General features: G+C 34.5%; 2 protein-coding genes across 2 annotated transcripts; one reads left to right on the plus strand and one right to left on the minus strand.

Annotated features, from left to right (window-relative positions):
- Positions 1–2,746: 2,746 nt before the first annotated feature.
- Positions 2,747–3,733, minus strand: LOC127222045 (olfactory receptor 1094). The gene has a single exon (XM_051183956.1). It carries the CDS (start codon positions 3,731–3,733, stop codon positions 2,747–2,749), a length of 987 nt encoding a protein of 328 aa, XP_051039913.1.
- A 14,320-nt stretch (positions 3,734–18,053) lies between these two features.
- LOC127222046 (olfactory receptor 141) lies at positions 18,054–18,989 on the plus strand. The gene has a single exon (XM_051183957.1). It carries the CDS (start codon positions 18,054–18,056, stop codon positions 18,987–18,989), a length of 936 nt encoding a protein of 311 aa, XP_051039914.1.
- Positions 18,990–21,367: the final 2,378 nt, after the last annotated feature.

A 21,367-nucleotide genomic window follows, 5' to 3' on the forward strand; every position in this document is an offset into this window, starting at 1 on the left:
TTTATTTATTTATTTATTTATTTATTTTCAGATCCAGGTTTTCCTTTTTGTATCTTCTGAAGGGCTGGTATACTTATCATGAATTTCTTTAATATGGATAGAAAGCTTTTGTTTTTCTTTGATTATAGATAGTTTTATGAGCATATCAGTCTATATTATACTGTGTTGGCATGTGAGCTTTCATAACTTGAAAAACAGACACAAGTCCTTATATCTTTTAAATCCCTCAACAACAAATCAGCTGTTACTCTGATGATTCTGATTTTTTTCTGTACATTTAATATTTTGAGGGTTATATGATGTAGTGAGTATTTTCCCTAATCATATAATGTTTTTGTGTGTATGCTTTGTATGGTTCTTGAACCTAGATACAAACTTTAGGTTTGGGAATTTTTATTATAGTATTTAAGTTATTTTTGTGAATTTAATGTTTCTTTTTCTTCCTCTCTATGATTTGTAGATTTGGTCTTTTATAGAGTTTCACAGACTCCATTGCCATTCCTTTTATATTCTTGTTTTTTTTTCTCTTAATTCAGCATTATTTTTGTTTTTTCAAACCCGTAGAGCTACATCAAAAATATTAATACAAAAATGTAACATTTTCTTTGATTGAATATCATGACTTCAAGAACTGTCTTTTTCTCTACTTTAAGGAATGTACTGGTCAAGATTCCTAAAAATGAGATTTTTATTTGACTCCCTGAATTTTCAGAGTTTCAGGTTTACTTTTCTTTAGAATGTCTGTTTATTACATCTTTTAACATAATGTATTATTTTCATTATTTCTTTTAACCATTTTTATCATTTATTCAAGCATTCCCTTAGTTATATGAAAATATTTATAATTGCAATTTGAAAAACATTTTCTTGTGTGTCATCTCAGTTGACATTTCTGTGGGGTATTAATTTTAGAGGCAATTCACATTGTCTTTAATAATTTCTATTGTTTGTTCTGGTACTGAGACCCAGACATCAGGACTTTGTATAGTTTCTCAGTAAAGAAATATTGTTTCAACTTTACAGAATTAGAGCTTGGTTCTTCATTTGATTTATTTAACTTGTCAGATCATGGCTCAGCTAATGGTGCCTGGGTTCAGTCTTCAGAGGCTAAGTGTTGATATATGAGTCGTGTGTGAGAAGTAGTTCTAGGACATCTATAATTAGGTGAAGTTTCCATACAGTTTTATCTATCAACTTCAAATTTTTAAGTCTTATATACAGGTCTTTGATACATTTGGGGTTTAAATTTTACTAAGTGTGAAATATGTGAATTTGATTTTATTTATGGGTGTAGATTTAACATAGCAAAATTTTAGATGGTATTCAAAAGCTTCAAGTTATTTAAAAACATATTGTTAAGGACAGAGGAAGTCATAAAAATGTCATAGAAAAGTGGAACTGAGAAGTTACTTTGTTTAAAATTGACTAACTCTCTGTTCTTCATGGATTTGCTAAAAATTTAAAGTGTATACTTCATTATAAATAAAATCAGTTTTATTCTTTGTGTTCATCTTTTTCTTTCCTTGTTAATGGCTATGCTTTTTTTGTTTAAAAACAACAACAAAGCCCTGCAAAACTTTACAGGCAGTTATACTTTGATACTGTATCATGGAATGCTACACAAAATAATTTTGCCATACTAACAACACTTGGTTTAGCCAAATAAAGGTGCTAGTATTATTTCTGAAATAGGAAAGTTCTTTATTTTATACTGCTTACCTTAAAATATCACAATATAAAAAATAATAGTGGTATGGCTTTGGGTACATTATGTTTATAAAATGAATTATTGTTTCACAAATTGTGTGTGCTGTGCCTTTAAAAATTATTGTAAAGAAAAGAAAGTAATGGAATAAGAATTATTAAGTGGAACAGAGATCATGATTGTTAGGTGTAAAAGAATATGAAGAGATAGGAAGTTATATTTAACATTAATTTTTGAAAAAGCCACATGGGAATCTACCACTATAGAAAAATCTCTTTTTAAAATCACACACACACACACACACACACACACACACACACACAGGATATTCATATATATATCAGACACATACAGGATATTCATGAATCACTCATTCATTAGTCCAGGTTTTAATTTCTAGTGTTTCATAAAATAAATGAATTAGGAATAAATACATATGAAACTAAGGTAAAACTGCTGATACAATTAAACCCTTGAATAATGAATGACTCATGGCTAGCCAGTTACGGTGGCTTACACCCTTAATGTAAGCACACAGGAGGCAGAGGTAGGCAGATCTCTGTGAGTTTGAGGCTAGGTTCATCTACAAAGTGATTTCCACAGGAGTCAGGGATAAAACCCCCTGAGGTGATTAGTTTGATCTGTGTATGTTAGGATATATATTGAGCAACTTCATTAAAGCAAGGAAAAATGGAACTGAAAAATACTGTATTCAATGTACAGTAAGTAAAGACAGCTTATTATAACATACAAAATTGAAAATAGACGTTAAATGGCATGAATACAGCAGATAAATCAAATGAATGAAAGACAAAAATATATGTATCAATATTATTTTAATGCACCTGTGTTTCTATTTATCCATAGCTATACAAGTGATGGTATTCATTCTAACCTTTGACAAACAGAAACAGAGATCCTCTTAACAAGATACCTCTAAAATTTTGGAATATAGGCACTATTAACAAAATCTCAGGAGATTTTTTTCTCTCTCTAAAATTAGAGCAAAGTAATGGGAATTATTTTGGAGTTTATTATATTTTAAAAATGTAATTTATTTATAAATGAATTTTTATCAAACATTTTTCTTATTGCCTCCTTTACATCTTTGTTTCTCAGACTGTAGATGATGGGGTTCAACATTGGAATCACAATAGTATAAAATATTGACACTATCATGTCATGTTCCAAAGCATAGTTGGAACTGGGTCTCACATACATGAAAAGAATTGTCCCATGATAAATGGACACTCCTATGAGGTGAGAACCACATGTAGAGAAGATTTTTCTCCTCCCTTCAGCAGAATGCATTTTAAGAATTGCATAGAGTATGAAACTATAAGAAACCATGACAATCAGGATGGTGATGATCTCAATGAAACCCACACAATAGAAGAGCAGAAGCTGGTTTACATGTGTGTTAGAACATGAAATAGCAAGCAGTGGAGGAATATCACAGAAGACATGTCTGACTTCATTGGATGCACAGAAAGAAAGGCTAAAAGTAGCCACTGTATGTATAGTAGCATGCATAATTCCACCTGCATAGGAAGCTAGGATGAGAGGTATGTAGACTCTAGGTGTCATGCTCACTGCATACAGAAGTGGGTTGTAGATAGCTACATAACGGTCATAAGCCATCGCTGCCAACAGGAAGCATTCTGTGGTTCCAAAAGTAACAAAGAGAAACATCTCTGTCACACATCCAGTATATGAAATGGATTTATCCTGTGAAAGAAAATTGACCAACATCTTTGGGGTGACAACTGTGGAATAACAGGCATCTAGGAATGATAAAACACTTAAAAAATAGTACATGGGGTTGTGGAGCCTGGAATCTCCAATGACTAGAAAAACCAGCCCCAGGTTGCCTATAAGAGTAAAAAGATAGATGGAAAAAAACAAGAGAAATAAAAAGACTTGTAGGTCAGCATCATTTGTAAAGCCTGTTAGTATAAAAATGGTGATGTCTGTCACATTGTTGACTGGAATCCTTTGTACAAGAGGATTTCTTGACATTTCTGACATCCACTGGTTAGAAAGTAAATGAACTCTGTCCATCCAATTGCATCCCTGGCTCATGCTTAAGATTTCATAACAAAGCCTTTCTCATTGGTGGCAGCAACAGTGATAAAAAGGTTGAGATCACTTAGATGCATTACTCTGTTAAAAATAAAATAAAAAATACTTTCACATTTCTTCCTGTATTTTTTATATTCAGAATCATTCATTCTAATTGTCAAAATGTGTACATTTGTCTGTTAATTTACTTACCTAGTTTCAAACTACATTATATTCATAAGTATAAACGTCAGGATACATTCTAGGTTACACACAGGGTCTGTGTAATAATTTTCCTCATGTTTGAATATAAAAATGTGCAGTCATATATAGACAGTGAGATAATTTGCATTTAAATGAGGAAACCTGTATGGGTACCAGTTGGTGCATATAAGGTAATACAACATCACACAAATTTGTCTTATATTTCAAACTCATGGCCTTTATTTATTCTGACACTGTCTCATTTCACTAATACACATTTTGTTACAGTGAGCAGAATAGCAACCACTACCTCTAGGCATAGGGAGTGTTTTTTCAAAATGAAAAACAAAATATAAACAACAACAAATAAATTTGAAACATATTTTTTTCTTGAATCATTACTATATAACCACTTTAGACTTTTAGCCTTTTGCTTTATTTTTAAAACAATTATAGTTTTTAAATTATTAACACACTTATAATATGATGGATCTCATTTTATATGACCATAATCTGTGCATATGAAAAAAAAATATATCTTTGGGAAAGGCATGTTGGCTCATGTCTTTAATCTTAGTAGAAGCTAGGACTGAACCCCATGATTTTAATTAGCTTGTTCCACATTGCCGTGTCCAGACCAGCCAGGTGTCCCTGTCTCAAAAAATTAAAAGATACATGTAAGAGTATGGTTTTTCCGCCCTCCACCTGGTCTTGTCCTGCTGCCGCGCCAGCCCCAATTAACACACAGAGACTCTATTTGATATTATTCTGTTGGCCAGCTACTAGTTTCTTATCAGCTAACACTGTCTTAAGTATTAACCCATTTGTGTTAATCTATGTATTTCCACGTGGTCTTCTTACCTGAAGCCAGCTGCTGAGTACTGCTCTCTCCAGACTCTCCATCTTGACTCCTCCTTACTACTTCCTCTTTCCTCCTTGTCTCCTAGTCCCTCCTATCTTCCTTTCCTATTGGGCAACAGTGCTTTATTATTAACCAGTATGAGAAACATATATACATAATGGCATCTCCCATCATCTCTTTTCTGTTTAAATAAAAAGAAGGGTTTTAACCTTAACATAGCAAAATTATATAACACAACAGTTATCAAATAAGAATCACAATTAACAATATTTAGTTCATTAACATTTAGCAAGATTAAAAGAAACTATTTTATTATCTATCTTATATTTGTATGTCTAACGTCTATGTAACTTATCTTTAATCCTAACTAAGGAAAACTATAAACATAACTATCTGTCTTCAATTCCATCAAAGACCACAGAAGGATAGTATATAAACTCTAGAAATGACAGAGAAAACTCACTGCCTGGTCACCCGAAGTTCTTTTGTAATCTTCCATCTTCAGCCCATAGGCCATAGTGTGTCTGGCAGACTCTTCAGCAAAGCAGGAAACTTTAAACTGTCTTCTTGTATTGGCAGTTTGTCAGTCACTTTTCTCTGTGTCCTGCAGACTGCCTGGCAGACTCTTCCATGAAGCAGGAACTCTATAGCAATGTCCATCTTGAATCAGCAGTCACTTTTCTGTGGGTCCTGCACATCCAGTTTATACAGCATAAAGTCAAACAGTCCAGACAAGAGCAGTATCTTGTCCAAATGGCTAGTCTTGCCATATTGGAAGCAAACTCTTTAACGAGTTTCTTCAATGTCCATCTTCCTTTCTGACGCAGGTGGTGTTGCCAGGAACAATTATGTCTCATTGTCAAGCAAAACCCTAAACCATTTTAAATGCCATATTCTGTAGGTCTTTGAAAGGTTTGAAGAATTCCTATCTATCTCAAATACGTCTCTGTGTATCTTGAAAACCTAACTAACTTAACTCTAAGCTTTGACTATCATAGGTAATTATCTATAATCTGTATGTACTACATTATACATTACATTTCTAAATGAGCTATATAAACACAAAACCTAAACAAGAGAAATATAGATATCACAAAATTGACCTTAAATTGTATCAATAAATGAAAATCCATTCCAAAACAAAGTATTTATATCTGTACCATATTATGAGATTAGTCAGATATAGATACTTAATCTTCAATCACTTCATGGACATGCAGAACATGGCATTTAAATGTTTTAATATTAGTACTCCATTGACATGAGACACCTGCTAGCACCGTGCACTTTCCTGAAAATATGTTGGACACTGTTGTTGCTCCTGCTGGAGTTCATTCTCGCCTCAGCTAATGGCCTGTTGGGCAAAGAATTGCCCCCACCTTGACCAATGATTTTGACATGCGGTCCTATGTGGTTGCAGGAGACAAATATAGAAGACTGCTTGACCTTGCCAAGTCAGGGTAAGACAGCCATTCTACCTCCCTGTTGTTTTTGTGGTCTGTCAAGTTCTCTTGGCCTTAGCCAAAACTGGGTGTACCAACTTTGCTGTGAGACCTAGGGTGACTGTTCAGGTGGCTTGCTGTTTCTGTCCTTGCTGCACCTTTTGGAAGTTGTCCATCCACACTTCCTGTCTACTCTAGTATTGTTATTTTCCTTCTCAGGTCACAACTATTATTCTCTCTTCCTAGTTAGATATATTAGGTACTAGACTTACGTTTTCCAGCTTAGGATAACTCTATTGTAAACTACTGACTAGCTAGCTGTAATGGTGCACCTTCTTATTACACCCGGGCCAGAGTTTCAAATAGAACTACAGTCAAGCATTTTCTGCCACACAGTGACTAACTACATATGTCACAGCCAGTTCTGTTGAGAAATTTGGTTGCTAAAAATTTTCTTCCTACAGGATCCCATGGAGCAATCATCGTCCCATTTCAGCAGGAAGTAACCTTAAGATAATGACGCCCCTTTTTCCGACCCTTGGAATTTTGGATAATAGTCATCTTCTTTGGGTTGGATTTAATTATTTAGGGTTGGGTATGGAACGTGATGCTTACACTCAGGTTTATCTTTTAGACAGGAATAGGGTATGTTTGGGAAAGGTATGGTTTAGATGGGATATAGGTAGATTAGCCTATTTTCTTGTGAATTTGAGTAAGAGTGAGATAATAGTATTTTACAGCTTACATCGTTATATATTCTTGTATGTGGTAAGCTATGTAAAATTAAGTTTATATTTTGTTATGTTGTGTGAAATCTTTCCACTTATGTAGTTTTATGCACATTATTTTTACCATATTCTATGTATGTATACTTTTACTTATGTTCAAGACATTTCTTATTGATACAATTTATGCACATTTATTCTTGCCATATTCTATGTATCTATACTTTTCTTGTATACATTTGGGATACTTATCAAGCTGCCCTTTATAGTTCTACCTCTTGTCTTGATATTTCTACTCTACCTCTATTTTAGGGATTTATATGTATGTATATGTACATAGTTATATTGTTTAAGTATTTGTTCCTGCTTTACTCAGGGAAGTTTCAATCAGTTTTTTAGCTAAGTTACTGAGTATTACAGATTGTCTTCACTCGTGTTTCCTGTACCTATGAGATTAGTCAGATATAGATGCTTAATCTTCAATCACTTCATAGACATGCAGAACATGGCATTTAAATGTTTTAATATTAGTACTCCATTGACATGAGACACTGTTGCTCCTGACAGCACCGTGCACTTTCTCAAAAATATGTTGGACACTGTTGTTGCTCCTGCTGGAGTTCATTCTCGCCTCAGCTAATGGCCTGTTGGGCAAAGAACTGCCCCCACCTTGACCACTGATTTGGACATGCAGTCCTATGTGGTTGCAGGAGACAAATATAGAAGACTGCTGGACCTTGCCAAGTCAGGGTAAGACAGCCATTCTACCTCCCTGCTGTTGTTGTGGTCTGTCAAGTTCCCTTGGCCTTAGCCAAAACTGGGTGTACCAATGTTGCTGTGAGACCTAGGGTGACTGTCCAGGTAACTTGCTGTTTCTGTCCTTGCTGCACCTTTTGGTAGTTGCCCATCCGCACTTCCTGTCTACCCTAGTATCGTTATTTTCCTTCTCAGGTCTTGATGAGGTTGAAGATTAAACTATCACAACTATTATTCTCTCTTCCTAATTAGATATATTAGGTACTATACTTACGTTTTCCAGCTTAGGACAACTCTATTGTAAATTCCGTTATGCCTTCACCCTAGGACTAGATATGTAGGTCATTTTGTTCTCGATTTTCCTTTTCTTAGAGCACACTTGTTATTCACTGTTTTGTATAGTTTTGTATCAAGCCTAAATCTTTTCTTTACACTAAAAGGGGAATTGTAGTGAGATAGTCCTTCTGTGGCACTGACCACACCCATTGGGGGGTGGACCCAAGGGTGGAAGTGACCTGTGGAAGGAAGTCTGCTGAGAAAATGGCCTTGGGAGTCCTGAGCTGATACATTTCCTTTCATTTAACGTATAGTGAACAAGCCTTGGTTTTAATCCCTAAAATCAGAAAAAAATTACGGCTCTTGTATAATGTATAAAACAAGACAGACCATGTTTTAAAATGAAGTTCCATGAGATTATTGAGTACCACTTGCATATGTTTTAGTGATCTTAAAAGTATACTGTTTAGCTACATCTACTTGTACTCAGGTAATGATAGTATTTAAATTTCTAATATGTTTTTCAGAACTAAATGTCTTTCATTGTGAGAACAATTCATACCAGTCATTGGAGAATATGTTCACTTGTAAGTTTTTCACTTGCCTATACCCTTGGTTTTAAAATAAAGATGATTTTGAAATATCCCAATATATTTATTTTACACCAAATTCCACAGAAACAATAATCCAACTCTCTAATTCCCGTTAGGTCTGGTAAGGGTCCCAGCAGCCAGCAGTATGTGCTGATTTAGACTTTTTTTTCACAAATGCTCACAATACAAACATTTTTGTATTATATTGAGAAATTTGATGAATTACAATTACATCTATTTGATTTTACTTGAAAGTACTTACAAAGATTAATATATATATATATACATATATATATTATATATTCAATAATTTTAACAGATCATAATAAATCTTGAAGACAGGCATAAAATAAATCCCGAAATCTGTCAGTATACACACATTACTGCATCAGCATCAGAAACACAGAAAGTGCAGGATGAAAGTAATGATTTCAGCTACTGCATTGTTATAATGCAAGAAGAGGTAACAGTGTGTGTGTGTGTGTCTGTAGTTTGTGTTGTCTTGTATAGTCTATGTGACAACCTTTAAAATAAATGATTCAATATATTTTTCTTGAATTTGGAATTGAGATTCAGCTAGACCATGTCACAGTTAGCAAAGCCAGGATTCAAGCCTAGGGTTCCCTGTGCTCATACCATGCTATTTTCAGGGAATTTTTGAATTTTCTATGAAATGTCAATACTAAGGAAACACTACTTCCTGGAATCAACACAAAATTATTTATTACATAACTGCATTTTTTTATTAAGTAGCTAAGTTTATGTAAAAGAATTTAATAAAAAGGGTGAATGACTTCTGTATTGAATACTTAACATTTAGAAATATATGTAAATTTTCTTCAAATCACTTAAGAACAAGAAGTTCCCCAAAAAGCATACACCAGGTCTTTACATTATTTACAAATTTCCTAATTTTTCCTAATTGTAGATATAATCCTCAATTTTGTTTCTTTTAATATTGCTTTCTTATATAAATAAAAAGATTCCTAATCAACTCATTTTTGATCAAAGACACAATGTTACTGAGCAGACATATACTTTAATTGCAATAAACATTTTCTTAAGTAGCATCTTTATCAGATTACATGTTAAAATAATTGGTATGTTCTTCCTTGGGAAATGCTACCCCTCCCACTACCACAATGGAGGTGGCCAAACCTGAAAATATAAATGCAAAATTACTGGACTGAGTTTGCTATATTTAGAGAACATACATGTTCATCAATATACATACATATATGCATAGAATAACCATGAGTAAAAAATGAGGCTATAAATCTGAAGGAGAATAGGGATGTGTATATGATAGGGTGTGGAGGCAGGAAAGAAAAGAAGAAATTTCATACTTATAACCTCAAAAAATAAAATAAAAAAATTTACAGAATTTTAAAATTGAAGAAAAATTAAATGTAGTAACATTTCAAATTCAAGAATACAGTTTCTGAATATATTGTACATGATATATTTTTGTCTTACTTTGGAAATGATTGTTTCAGTCACACAAGGCAAGCAGCAAATATTGTGTTTTTCTTTTCTTACACCAGGCCTTTGAATAATTCTTGAAGTACACAGGATGCCCAGGGGAAAGAACACATCGATTCTCTGAGGATAGATAGAAAAGTACCCAGATGATTTAAGTTTCCCATCATAACCAAAAGAATAATTTGCAGTTAATATGATATAAAGTGTATGGCACCAAATAATCTCTCAATGAAAGTAGAATATACACAGGTTTAGAAAATAAACATAGTAGAAGAGAGGTCCAACTCCAATAATAAGGTGCTTAGAAAATTTCACTTAAAAGGTTAGATGAAAGTTAGTTTCTTTCTCTTGGAAATATAATCTTTTCCTCTCAGTAGTCTACAGAAATGACAGATTAAAATTATATTAAATCACAGCAAGACTAAATTAAATATATTTCAAAAGATGAAATTATTTGAAAGTAATTATGCTGCAACTCCAGGCAGTATTAAGAATAGATTTTGAAACTTAATGAAATATAAAGGTAACAAAGAGATACTGATAAGATATGTAACCATATCTATGTCTATCTATCTGTATTATTGCAACATTCAGAAAATATATAGAAATATAAATTTTATAATACATGTAAACCAGTAAAATATTTTCTTTATTTATTTTTTACTTTACATGTTGATCCCAATTCCCTATGCCACCCTTGCTTGCTCCATTCCTCCGTTCCTCACCCCCTCTTACCCTCTGTGCCCCCTCACATGCACTCTGACCACCCTTCCCTCCCATCCCCCCACTCCAATTCCACATGTAGGGCAATGTCATCCAGGTGCGGTCTTGTAAATTTGTCAAGTCATTTGAAGTAGGGGCTAAAACTACTCTCCTGTCTCTAGGTTAAGGCAGAATCCCTCCATGGGGGATGTGGCCACAAAGACCTATTGTGCACCAGAGATAAATCCTGGTTCCACTGTCTGAGTTCCCTTAGAATATTCAATCTTTCTAGCTGAGACCCATATTCAGGGGGGCCTGAGTCAGTCCCATGCTGGATTCCCAGCTATTAGTATGGGAGTCACTTACCTCCTCCTTGTTCAGGTCAGCTGTCTCTGTGTGTTTCTGCAGCCTGGTCTTGTTCTCTCTGCATCTGGATTCTAGTTCAACTTAGTGTTTAGGTATGGGTGTTTGCTTCTGTTTCCAACAGGTACCAGATAAGGGCTCCATGAAGGTGAATAAGTTAGTTGTTGATCTCACTAGCAGAGAAGGGCATTTATGGTAGCCTTTCCACAGTTGCTCAAATTGTTAGTTGGCAGCAGTCTTGTAGGTCTCTACACCATTCTTTAGGTTCAGTTTTCTCTTCAAACCAACAATGGCTTCCACTTTTATTTTCATTCTCTCTGTCTGTCTAACTCAGTCTCTGAGTCTCTCTCTCCCTATCTCTCTTTCTAACTCACTCTATCTTCTGTCTTCTATTCCTACCTTGACTCAATCTTCCTAGTCACACTTGCTTTCCTCTACTCGCCTTCTGTTTCTACTACTTCTCTCTCTTTTCACTGTGCCCCCCCCCCAGTTCCCATGTGCACTGGGGGACTTGTCCCTTCCCCAATCTGTGAGGAACCTTATATGAATCTCTTAGAATACACCTTGTATCCTAGTTCCTCTGGTGATGTGAATTATAGGCTGTTGATCCTTTGCTCTATGTCTAAAATCTATATATGAGTGAGTACATACTGTGTTCCTCTTTTTGTGACAGGGTTACCTCATTCAGGATGGTGTCTTCAAGTGCCATCCACTTGCCTGTGAATTTCAAGATAGCATTATTTTTTTCTGCAGAGTAGTATTCCGTTAATGAAGATGTGCCACATGTTCATTAACCATTCTTCAATTGAGGGGCATCTAGGTTGCTTCTAGGTTCTTGCTATTAAAAATAGTGCTGCTATGAACAAATATGCCTAAGAGGGGGATTGCTGGGTCCTGTGGTAAACTAATTCCCAATTTCCTGAGGAACCGCCATACTGATCTCCAAAATGGCTGTATGAGTTTGCAATCCCACCAGCAGTGGAGGAGTGTTCCACTTTCTCCACATCCTCTCCAACATGAGTCATTATTAGTGTTTCTAATTTTAGCCATTCTGGCAGGAGTAAGATGGTATCTCAAAGTTGTTTTGATTTGCATTTCCCTGATAGCTAGGGATGTGGAGCACCTTCTTAAGTGTCTTTCAGCCTTTTTGATTTCCTCTATTGAGAATTCTTTCTTCAGTTCTGTACCCCATTTTTAATAGAATTATTTGGAGTTTTGTTGACTAGTTTCTTTAGTTATTTGTATATTTTGGAGATCAGCCCTCTGTCAGATGTAGAACTGACAAAATCTTTTCCCAGTCAGTGGGCTGCCCTTCAGTCTTGTCCACATGTCCTTTGCCTTACAGAAGCTTCTAAGTTTCAGGAGGTCCCATTCATTAATTGTTTCTCTCAGTGTCTGTGCTCCTGGTGTTATGTTCAGGAAGCAGTCTCTTGTACCAATTTGTTAAAGGTTACCTCCTACTTTCTCTTCTAAGAGGTTCAGTGTGGCTGGATTTTTGTTGAGGGTTTGATCCATTTGGAATTGAGTTTTGTGCATGGCGACAGACATGTCTATCTGCAGTCTTCTACACACCATCATCCAATTGTGCCAGCACCATTTATTGAAGATCCTTTCCTCCCTCCATTGTATGCTTTCAGCTGTTTTGATGAAAATCAGGTATTTATAGTTGTGTGGGTTTATATCAGGATTTTTGATGCTATTCCATTGGTCTACATATCTACTTTTGTGCCAATACTAGGCCTTTTCCAGAACTATAGCTGTAGTGCATGTTAATGTCAGGGATGGTGATTCCTCCTGAAGTTCTTTTATTATACAGGGATGTTTTGGCTATTGTGGGTCTTTTGTTTTTCCATATAAAGTTGATTATTATCCTTTCAAGGTAAGTGAAGAATTGTGGTGGGATTTTAATGGGGATTGCGTTGAATCTGTAGATTGCTTTTGGCAAGATTGCCATTTTTTTTTTTTACTATATTTATCCTACCTATCCAAAAGCATGGGAGATCTTTCCATTTTCTGGCATCTTCTTTAATTTCTTCTTTTAGAGCCACAAAGTTCTTATTATATAGGTCTTTCACTTGTTTGGTAAGCATTACCCCAAGACACTTTTTGTTTTTTGTGGCTATTGCAAAGAGTGATGTTTCTCTGATTTCTTTCTCAGCCTCTTTGTTGTCTGAAAAAAGTAGGGCTACTGATTTTTTGTTTGTTTGTTTGTTTATCTTGTATCCTGCTAGTATGCTGAAGGTGTTTATCAGATGCAGGAGTTTCCTGGTAGAGTTTTGGGTCGCCTATCATATCATCTGCAAATAGAGGCAGTTTGACTTCTTCCTTTCTAATTTGGATCCCCTTGATCTCCATTTGTTGTCTTTCCCAAAGACACAACTAAGAAAGAAAACTACAGACCAATATCCCTGATGAACATTGATGCAAAAATACTCATTATAATACTGGCAAACCAAATCCAAGAATACATCAGAGAAATCATCCACCATGACCAAGTAGAGTTCTTCCCTGGATTGCAGGGATGGTTTAATATACAAAAATCTATCAATGTGATCTATCATATAAACAAACTGAAAAAGAAAAACCATATGATAGTCTCCCTAGATGTTGAAAAAGCCGTCGACAAAATTCAGCACCTTTTCATGATAAAAGTCTTGGAGATATCAGGGATAATAGGAACATATCTATACATAATAAGAGCAATATACAGCAAACCAATTGTCAACATCAAACTGAACTTAGAGAAGCTTAAGTCGATTCCTCTAAAATCAGGAACAAGACAAGGCTGCCCTCTCCATAGCTCTTCAATATTGTACTTGAAGTTCTATGTTATTCCTATTCAAAATAAGAAACTAGATAAGTTCTCTTATATTTTAAAATGTTTGTTATAATGACAACTCTCATGCTATTTTCTAGGATTGAACTATTTTAGTACAAAATATTTCATCATGTTGCTATTTTGAACCAGAAGCTAATTGTTGTATATTCCCCAATGGTCATCTCCTGGGGATTCATCAACATTTGTTTTAGCAGATATAAACATTCTAAATTAACCATATTGTTTGCACAAATCAACATGAATGTTATGGCTTCAGAGGTAAGAGAAATTTTAGGTAACTTACAAAACATTTTTGAGAATTATAATATAGGAACTGAAATTTTTATGCCATAATTTTGGCTATTTTGCATAGTGTGAAACTCTTTAGTTATTGATTATTTCATGATTTAATAAAATGTGATGTGTCTATCCCTATCTAATTTATATCAAATTTCATCTAAGGTATGAAAAGCAAGATATTTTAGGAAATATAAAAGATTATAGGTATTGATTGTATTCTTGGGCCTAAATAATCATTCTCTGATTTTAATAGTTGGAGATTTTCATTCCCTCAAAAAAGACAGATGATTTCAAATAATGAGGAACAACAGCAGCAATGGATGAAAAGGATACACTCGATCTATCTGCTTTCAGGGGACCTATATTTTGATAAATAAAGTACCAATTGTCCTATGAAATAGGAGCCACTTTGGCTCACTACTAGTTGCTAATATTTATTTGGTCTCAATAATCTTAAAAATTCAATTGTAACAGAAATAATGCTTTCTTTAACTCCTCAGTGAATGGTGGAAATTTTATGTAATATGTAGAATGAAGCAATTATGAGTTTTCTGCTCCCTATTAAATTTGTGTTTTACAGGTGTAGGTTGCAACATTTTAAATATTCCTTCCCTTTGTTTTCCTACCTAAAACCCTTTCAATTAACTTCTTCTCTTTATAATATTAATGTCCTCTTTTTCTGATTGCTGTTATGTACACATGTGCATGTGTATGTATACATACACACACGTACACACATACACACACACACATATATGGATAGATTCATATGTATAATTTCAAGGCTGACCATTTAATGATGGTTTGCAAACATTTTCAAATAGTTTCTGAATTTGTAGGTCAGAGTAGGTAACTGAAACTCACTATGCTGCAAAAGATGGTTTCAAATTCACAATAATATTGCTACTTCAACCTTACAGCACTACTATGATGGACAAGGGATTAGATAATTCATGGTAAATATTACTAAATTTCTATAAAATGGTTTATATTTTTTTTATAAATTTCCTAAATATTATAGTAAATTTCCCTGTGTATTCATTCTGGTCAACAAATTTATACCTGTCATAGGACAGATATAGCTCAATTTCCCAACTGCACAATATTTATAATTTTATAATTCAAAAAACTGGAACTCACTGTAATGTAACAAACTAAATTGTGGTCCCCTGTGTCCAGGGGTGGTGGTGGTGGTGAAAATATCAACAGATCACATATTTTAAAAATTATGTTCTTTAATAAGTAATCCCAAAACAAGGATTATTAATAATTAAATTATAATACTAAAAATATTTCAAAACTAATTTTGATAAAATAATATTGTAATACACATTAATAATCAAAATATTTTATGTATAATTGAAAAATTAAATATTTGACTGGTTTTTGTTCATATATTTTTGATAATAACTTTATTGGTAATATTTTTATCTAATATGAGATAATTGATAAATTCTCACATATCACTCTGAAAGCTCATTTCATATTAATCTTGACTAATCATTCCATCTAGTATATTACATACCCTTCTTTGCAAATTTAATTCCTAACTTAGTCATTATACTTGACCATCCACCATCACATTGCTTAGTTATTCAAAGGTATTGATAATTTAAAGAGAAACAAATTTTGGGAGAAAGCCTAGCATCATGCAGACAGCACACTTGGCTTGTGTGCATGATGTATGAAAAGAAGATACTTTCATTTCCCATGTCCTATATTTATATTTCAAGATAGATATTTTACTAACTTTCTGGAAAATTAAGTATCAAGCCTTATAAATTTCTTGTCATTTCTGTTAACACTAAAAATTAGGTTTTGTACCATTTATTTGTGATTTGTTTTCAAAATTCTGGTTAGAGTCATCACAAAAATGTATACATATACAAATACATGAAAATAAACACATTTATTTGCAGAGATAACGCCATTAGAGACATTATGTTTAATCACTGCCATTAGAAAATAATTTTGGCATCTATGAATTCTTTAATGATTTTAAGGATTACATGTAGATTAATTTTAAATATATACATATATATATATATATATATCACCGATCCTTTCTTAGGAAATCACTATTAGCACAATGCATGAATTTCCAAATAAATTATCATGCAGTTGTCTCTTGCTAGACTTCTTAAATATCTTAATAATCTCCCCTGATGTCATTTTAATTCTTTTCTAGGTACACACACACACACACACACACACACACACACACACACACACACACACAATTTAAGTCTAAGTTCTGAGTGTGAGAACAAATGTGAGTGTTTATTTTTCAAAATATAGATTATTTAGATTAACACAAAAACTCTAGCTCCATCCATTTCTCAATATGATTTCACTTTAAGTTATGGAAAAGTACAATTTTGTTTTGCAATATGTTCCATATTTACTTTATCCATTCATTTGCTGATTGACTTCTAGGCTTGTTCTATTTCTTAGCCTTTATGAATAATGAATCAAGAACCATGGATATTCAGTTATCTGTACGGTAGGACCAAGAGCTCTATGAGACATATGAGCAGGGGTGGCACAGATTTGATCATATGGCACTCAACACTCAGCTTTTTCAGAAACATGGTACAGTTTTTACAGTGGTTGCATGTGCTCCTCACCTACTAGATGTTTTACGGATCATTCTTTCTCCAGTACATGATGCCATTTGTTTTCTTGTTGATAGCCATCTGACTGAGTTGAGACAGAATCTCAAGTCAATTTCAGTTTGCATCATCTTTCCAATCTAAGAATGTTGAACATTGTTTTAACTGCTTCTTGATCATTTATTTTTCTATCTTTGAGAACTACCTATACTGGCCCACTTATTATATACAAGGCTTGATTCATTGATATATCATTATAGATGTTCTGTATTATTTTTAGATATTAATAATACCTTGTGTAACAAATAATGAGCACATATTAGGATTTTTCAGGACATAGGTGTTCTTAATTCTGATTAATTTTTCCTTTATTGAAAAAAGCTATTTAAGTTATTGTAATTCTATTTGTCAGTTGCTGAGATTATGTTCTATGCTATGAGAGTTACTTTTTTTCCAGAATGGTCTTGCCTATATCTTGAAGTGTTCCCCTTGTATTTTCTTCTGTTATTTTCATTAATCCATTTTTACATTATAACAATTGACTCATTTAGAATTATTATTGAGCCAAGAGGTTTGAGTCTAATTCCATTATGCATGAGAATGTCTCATTTCCCCATCACCACCCACTGAAGGAAATTGTTTCTTATATTTATTTTGATGACTTTGTCAAAAGTTTTATATATATATATATATATATATATATATATATATATATATATTGTAGTGGTGCTATTGTAGTGATCCTATTGTTTTCTGTTTTATAATATTGCTTGATATCTTATATTGTAATAGCTTTATAATTGTTTTCTGGTAGAACAGCTTTGTGTTGTTCAAAGAGAAACTTTGGTTGAATTTAGGATTGTTTTACTACAGTCTGTGAAGAAGAATGCCATTGAAATTTTAATGATGACTCAATTACATCAATTGAACACTTTAAATAATGTTTGTATATCCACAATATTAGACAGCAGTATCTTGCACTTTATTGTTTGTGTCATATATAATTGTACCACCATGTAGCCATTTTCTCCTAGACTGCTTAGTATATAAAGACATAGTCTACATTCATTGAATCACACTATTATCTCATGTTTTCATAGAACTATGAACAGTAAACTGAGTGTCCTCCATATTGCTTCATGAGATTCAAACATGAGGAACATCACAGAAGCTACTACATTTATTCTCAAGGGACTCACAGACAACCCTGAACTTCAGGTCATTCTCTTTTTCCTCTTTCTAGCAATTTACATTTTTACTCTAATAGGGAATGTAGGACTAATTATTTTAGTCATTGGAGATCCTCAGCTCCATAACCCCATGTACTGCTTCCTTAGCGTGTTGTCTTCTGTTGATGCCTGCTATTCCTCAGATATAACACCAAATATGTTGGTAGGTTTTATGTCAAAAAACAAAATCATTTCATTCTATGGTTGTGCAACACAGATGTTCCTTGCTGTTACATTTGGAACCACAGAATGCTTTTTGTTAGCAGCAATGGCATATGATCGATATGTAGCCATTCACAACCCACTTATGTACCCAATGATAATGTCTCCTAGAGTCTACATGTCTCTCATCATAGCTTCTTATGCTGGTGGAATTCTGCATGCTGTTATTCACACAGTGGCCACTTTCAACCTGTCTTTCTGTCATTCCAATGAAGTTAGACATATATTTTGTGATATACCTCCTCTACTTGCTATTTCCTGCTCTAAAACATATGTAAATGAACTCCTGCTCTTCTTCTTTGTGAGTTCCATAGAACTAGTCACTATTCTGATTGTTCTGGTCTCCTATGCTTTTATCTTGTTGTCAATCCTTAAGATGAATTCAACTGATGGCAGGAAGAAAGTGTTCTCTACATGTGGAGCTCACCTCACTGCTGTGTCAATTTATTATGGCACCATCCTCTTCATGTATGTAAGACCTAGTTCCAACTATTCTTTGGAGCATGACATGATTGTATCAACATTTTACACCATTGGCATTCCCATGCTCAACCCTGTCATCTACAGTCTGAGGAACAAAGATGTCAAAGAGGCAATGAGAAGAATTTTGAGAAAAAATTTTCATATTAAACTTTAAACTATTTTTTCAGAGTCTTTTTATGACACTTCTTAATAAGCAGTTTTAATGATTTCTTACTTATTTTCCATTGTATTTTTCACCAGTCTTTAATAATACATTCAAGCATGAAATCATTGTTTCTTGTCACTTCTAATACCATGTTAGCTGACCTACAAGATTCCAAGTAATTCACCTATGTCAGAATAGAAGCTCTGTGATTGTAGAGGAATGTTGTCACCTTTGGTTTTATGTGTGTTCTATGCATTCACACTCACAACCCCACAATCATTTAACAAAGATTTTATAAACCGAACCATGGTTTCATCTGACAAGTTTGATCACCTTCATGAATTCTTGTTACCTTCCTTTTTCTCCAAGGTAGACTCAGTATTATTTATTTTATTATTATTTATTTATTCATTTATTTTTCTTATTTTTCATATCAATCCCAGTTCTCTCTCCATCCCTCCCTCTCTTCCACCATCCCATGCCCCCCAACCACCTTCCCATCCAATCCCCCCCCACTACACTTGTAGAGTGATGCCTTCCTGGAGGGGTCATCTAAATCCGTCAAGTCATTTGGAGTAGGGACTAGGCCCTCCCTCCTGTCTCTAGGTTAAGGGAGTATCCCTCCATGGGGAATGTGCTCCCAAGGTCCTTTTGTGCACCAGAGATACATCCTGGTTCCACTGTCCGAGGTACCTTAGACTGCCCAAGCGTTCTAACAGAGACCCAAGTTCAGGGGGTCTGACTTGGTCAAATGCTGGATTCCCAGCTTTCAGTCTGGGGGTCCATTAGCTCCCTCTTGTTCTGGTCAGTTGTCTCTATGGGTTTATGCAGCTCTTGTCCTCTCACTCTGCATCTGGATTCCAGTTTGGCTCAGTGTTTAGTTGTGAGTGTCTGCTTCTGTTTCCATCAGCTACTAGATGAGGGCTCCAGGGAAGGGCATTTATGGTAGTATTTCCAGTGTTGCTCAAAATGTTAGTTGGGGTCAATCTTGTAGGTCTCTGGACATATCTCTAGGTTCACTTTTCTCTTCAAATCTGTAATAGCTTCCTCTTTTATAGTATCTCTCCCTCTTTTTTTTTCTCTCACTTATTCTTCTGACTAAATCTTCCTAGTCCCACATGCTTTCCTCTCCTCCCCTTCTCTTTCTGCTAGCCCCCTTTCCACTCACTGTCCCCCACTCGCAATATGCTCAGGAGATCTTGTTTCTTTCCCCTTCTGTGAGGGAGCTTGTATGAATCTCTTAGAATCCTCCTTGTATTCCAGTTTCTCTGGCGGTGTGAATTATAGGCTGGTGATCCTTTGCTCTATATCTAAAATCCATATATGAATAAGTACATACCATGTTCTTCCTTTTGTGATGAGGTTACCTCATTCAGGGTGGTTTGTTCAAGTTGCATCCATTTGCCTGCGAATTTCAAGGTTCCATTGCTTTTTCCCCAGAGTAGTATTACATTGTGTAAATGTGCCACACCTCTTTTATACATTCTTTAGTTGAGGGGCATCCTGGTTGCTTCCAGGTTTTTGCTATTACAAATAATGCAGTTATGAACATAGTTGAGTACATATCATTGTTGCATGAATGTGGATCATTTGGGTATATGCCTAAGAGTGGGGTTGCCGGGTCCCATTTTCCTATGGAATCGCCATATTGATCTCCAAAATAGCTGTACAAGTTTTCACTCCCACCATCAATCTAGGTGTGTTCCCCTTTCTCTACATCCTCTCCAATATAAGTTGTCATTGGTGTGCCTAACTTTAGCCATTTTGACAGGAGTAAGATGGTATCTCAGAGTTGTTTTGATGTGCAATTCCCTGATAGCTAAGGATGTTGAGGACTTTCTTAAGTGTCTTTCAGCCTTTCTGATTTCCTCTATTAAGAATTCTCTCTTTAGTTCTGTACCCCATTTTTAATAGAATTATTTGGAGTTTTGTTGACTAGTTTCTTGAGTTCTTTGTATATTTTGGAGATGTAGGATTGGTGAAGATGTTTTACCAGTCTGTGGGCTGCCTTTGGACTTGTCAATTCTGTCCTTTTTCTTATAGAAGCTTCTCAATTTGAAGAGGTCCCATTTGTTAACTGTCATTCTCAGTTTTTGTGCTACTGTGGTTATGTTCAGGAAGCATTCTCCTGTACCAATTTGTTCAAGGGTAACTCCCACTTTCTCTTCTAAGAGATTCAGTGTGGCTGGATTTATGTTGAGGTCTTTGATCCATTTGGACTTGAGTTTTGTTCATGATTTCTTTGCCACCCCCATCCAACCCAGAGCAGCATATACCTCAGACTTATGCATAGTAATCAAGAACATTACTACAGATTGCACCCAAGCCTCCAGTTAACTATTTTCTAAATATTGTAGCAATTTAATCACAATGTAAAGTTCAACCAA

This window comes from Phodopus roborovskii, unplaced genomic scaffold (assembly GCF_943737965.1).
Source record: "Phodopus roborovskii unplaced genomic scaffold, PHOROB, whole genome shotgun sequence".
Lineage (NCBI taxonomy): Eukaryota > Metazoa > Chordata > Mammalia > Rodentia > Cricetidae > Phodopus > Phodopus roborovskii.

Excerpts from the sequence above, each read along its gene's own strand:
- LOC127222045 (XM_051183956.1), bottom strand. The coding sequence starts at position 3,733 with ATGTCAGAAATGTCAAGAAATCCTCTTGTACAAAGGATTCCAGTCAAC.
- LOC127222046 (XM_051183957.1), top strand. The coding sequence starts at position 18,054 with ATGAGGAACATCACAGAAGCTACTACATTTATTCTCAAGGGACTCACA.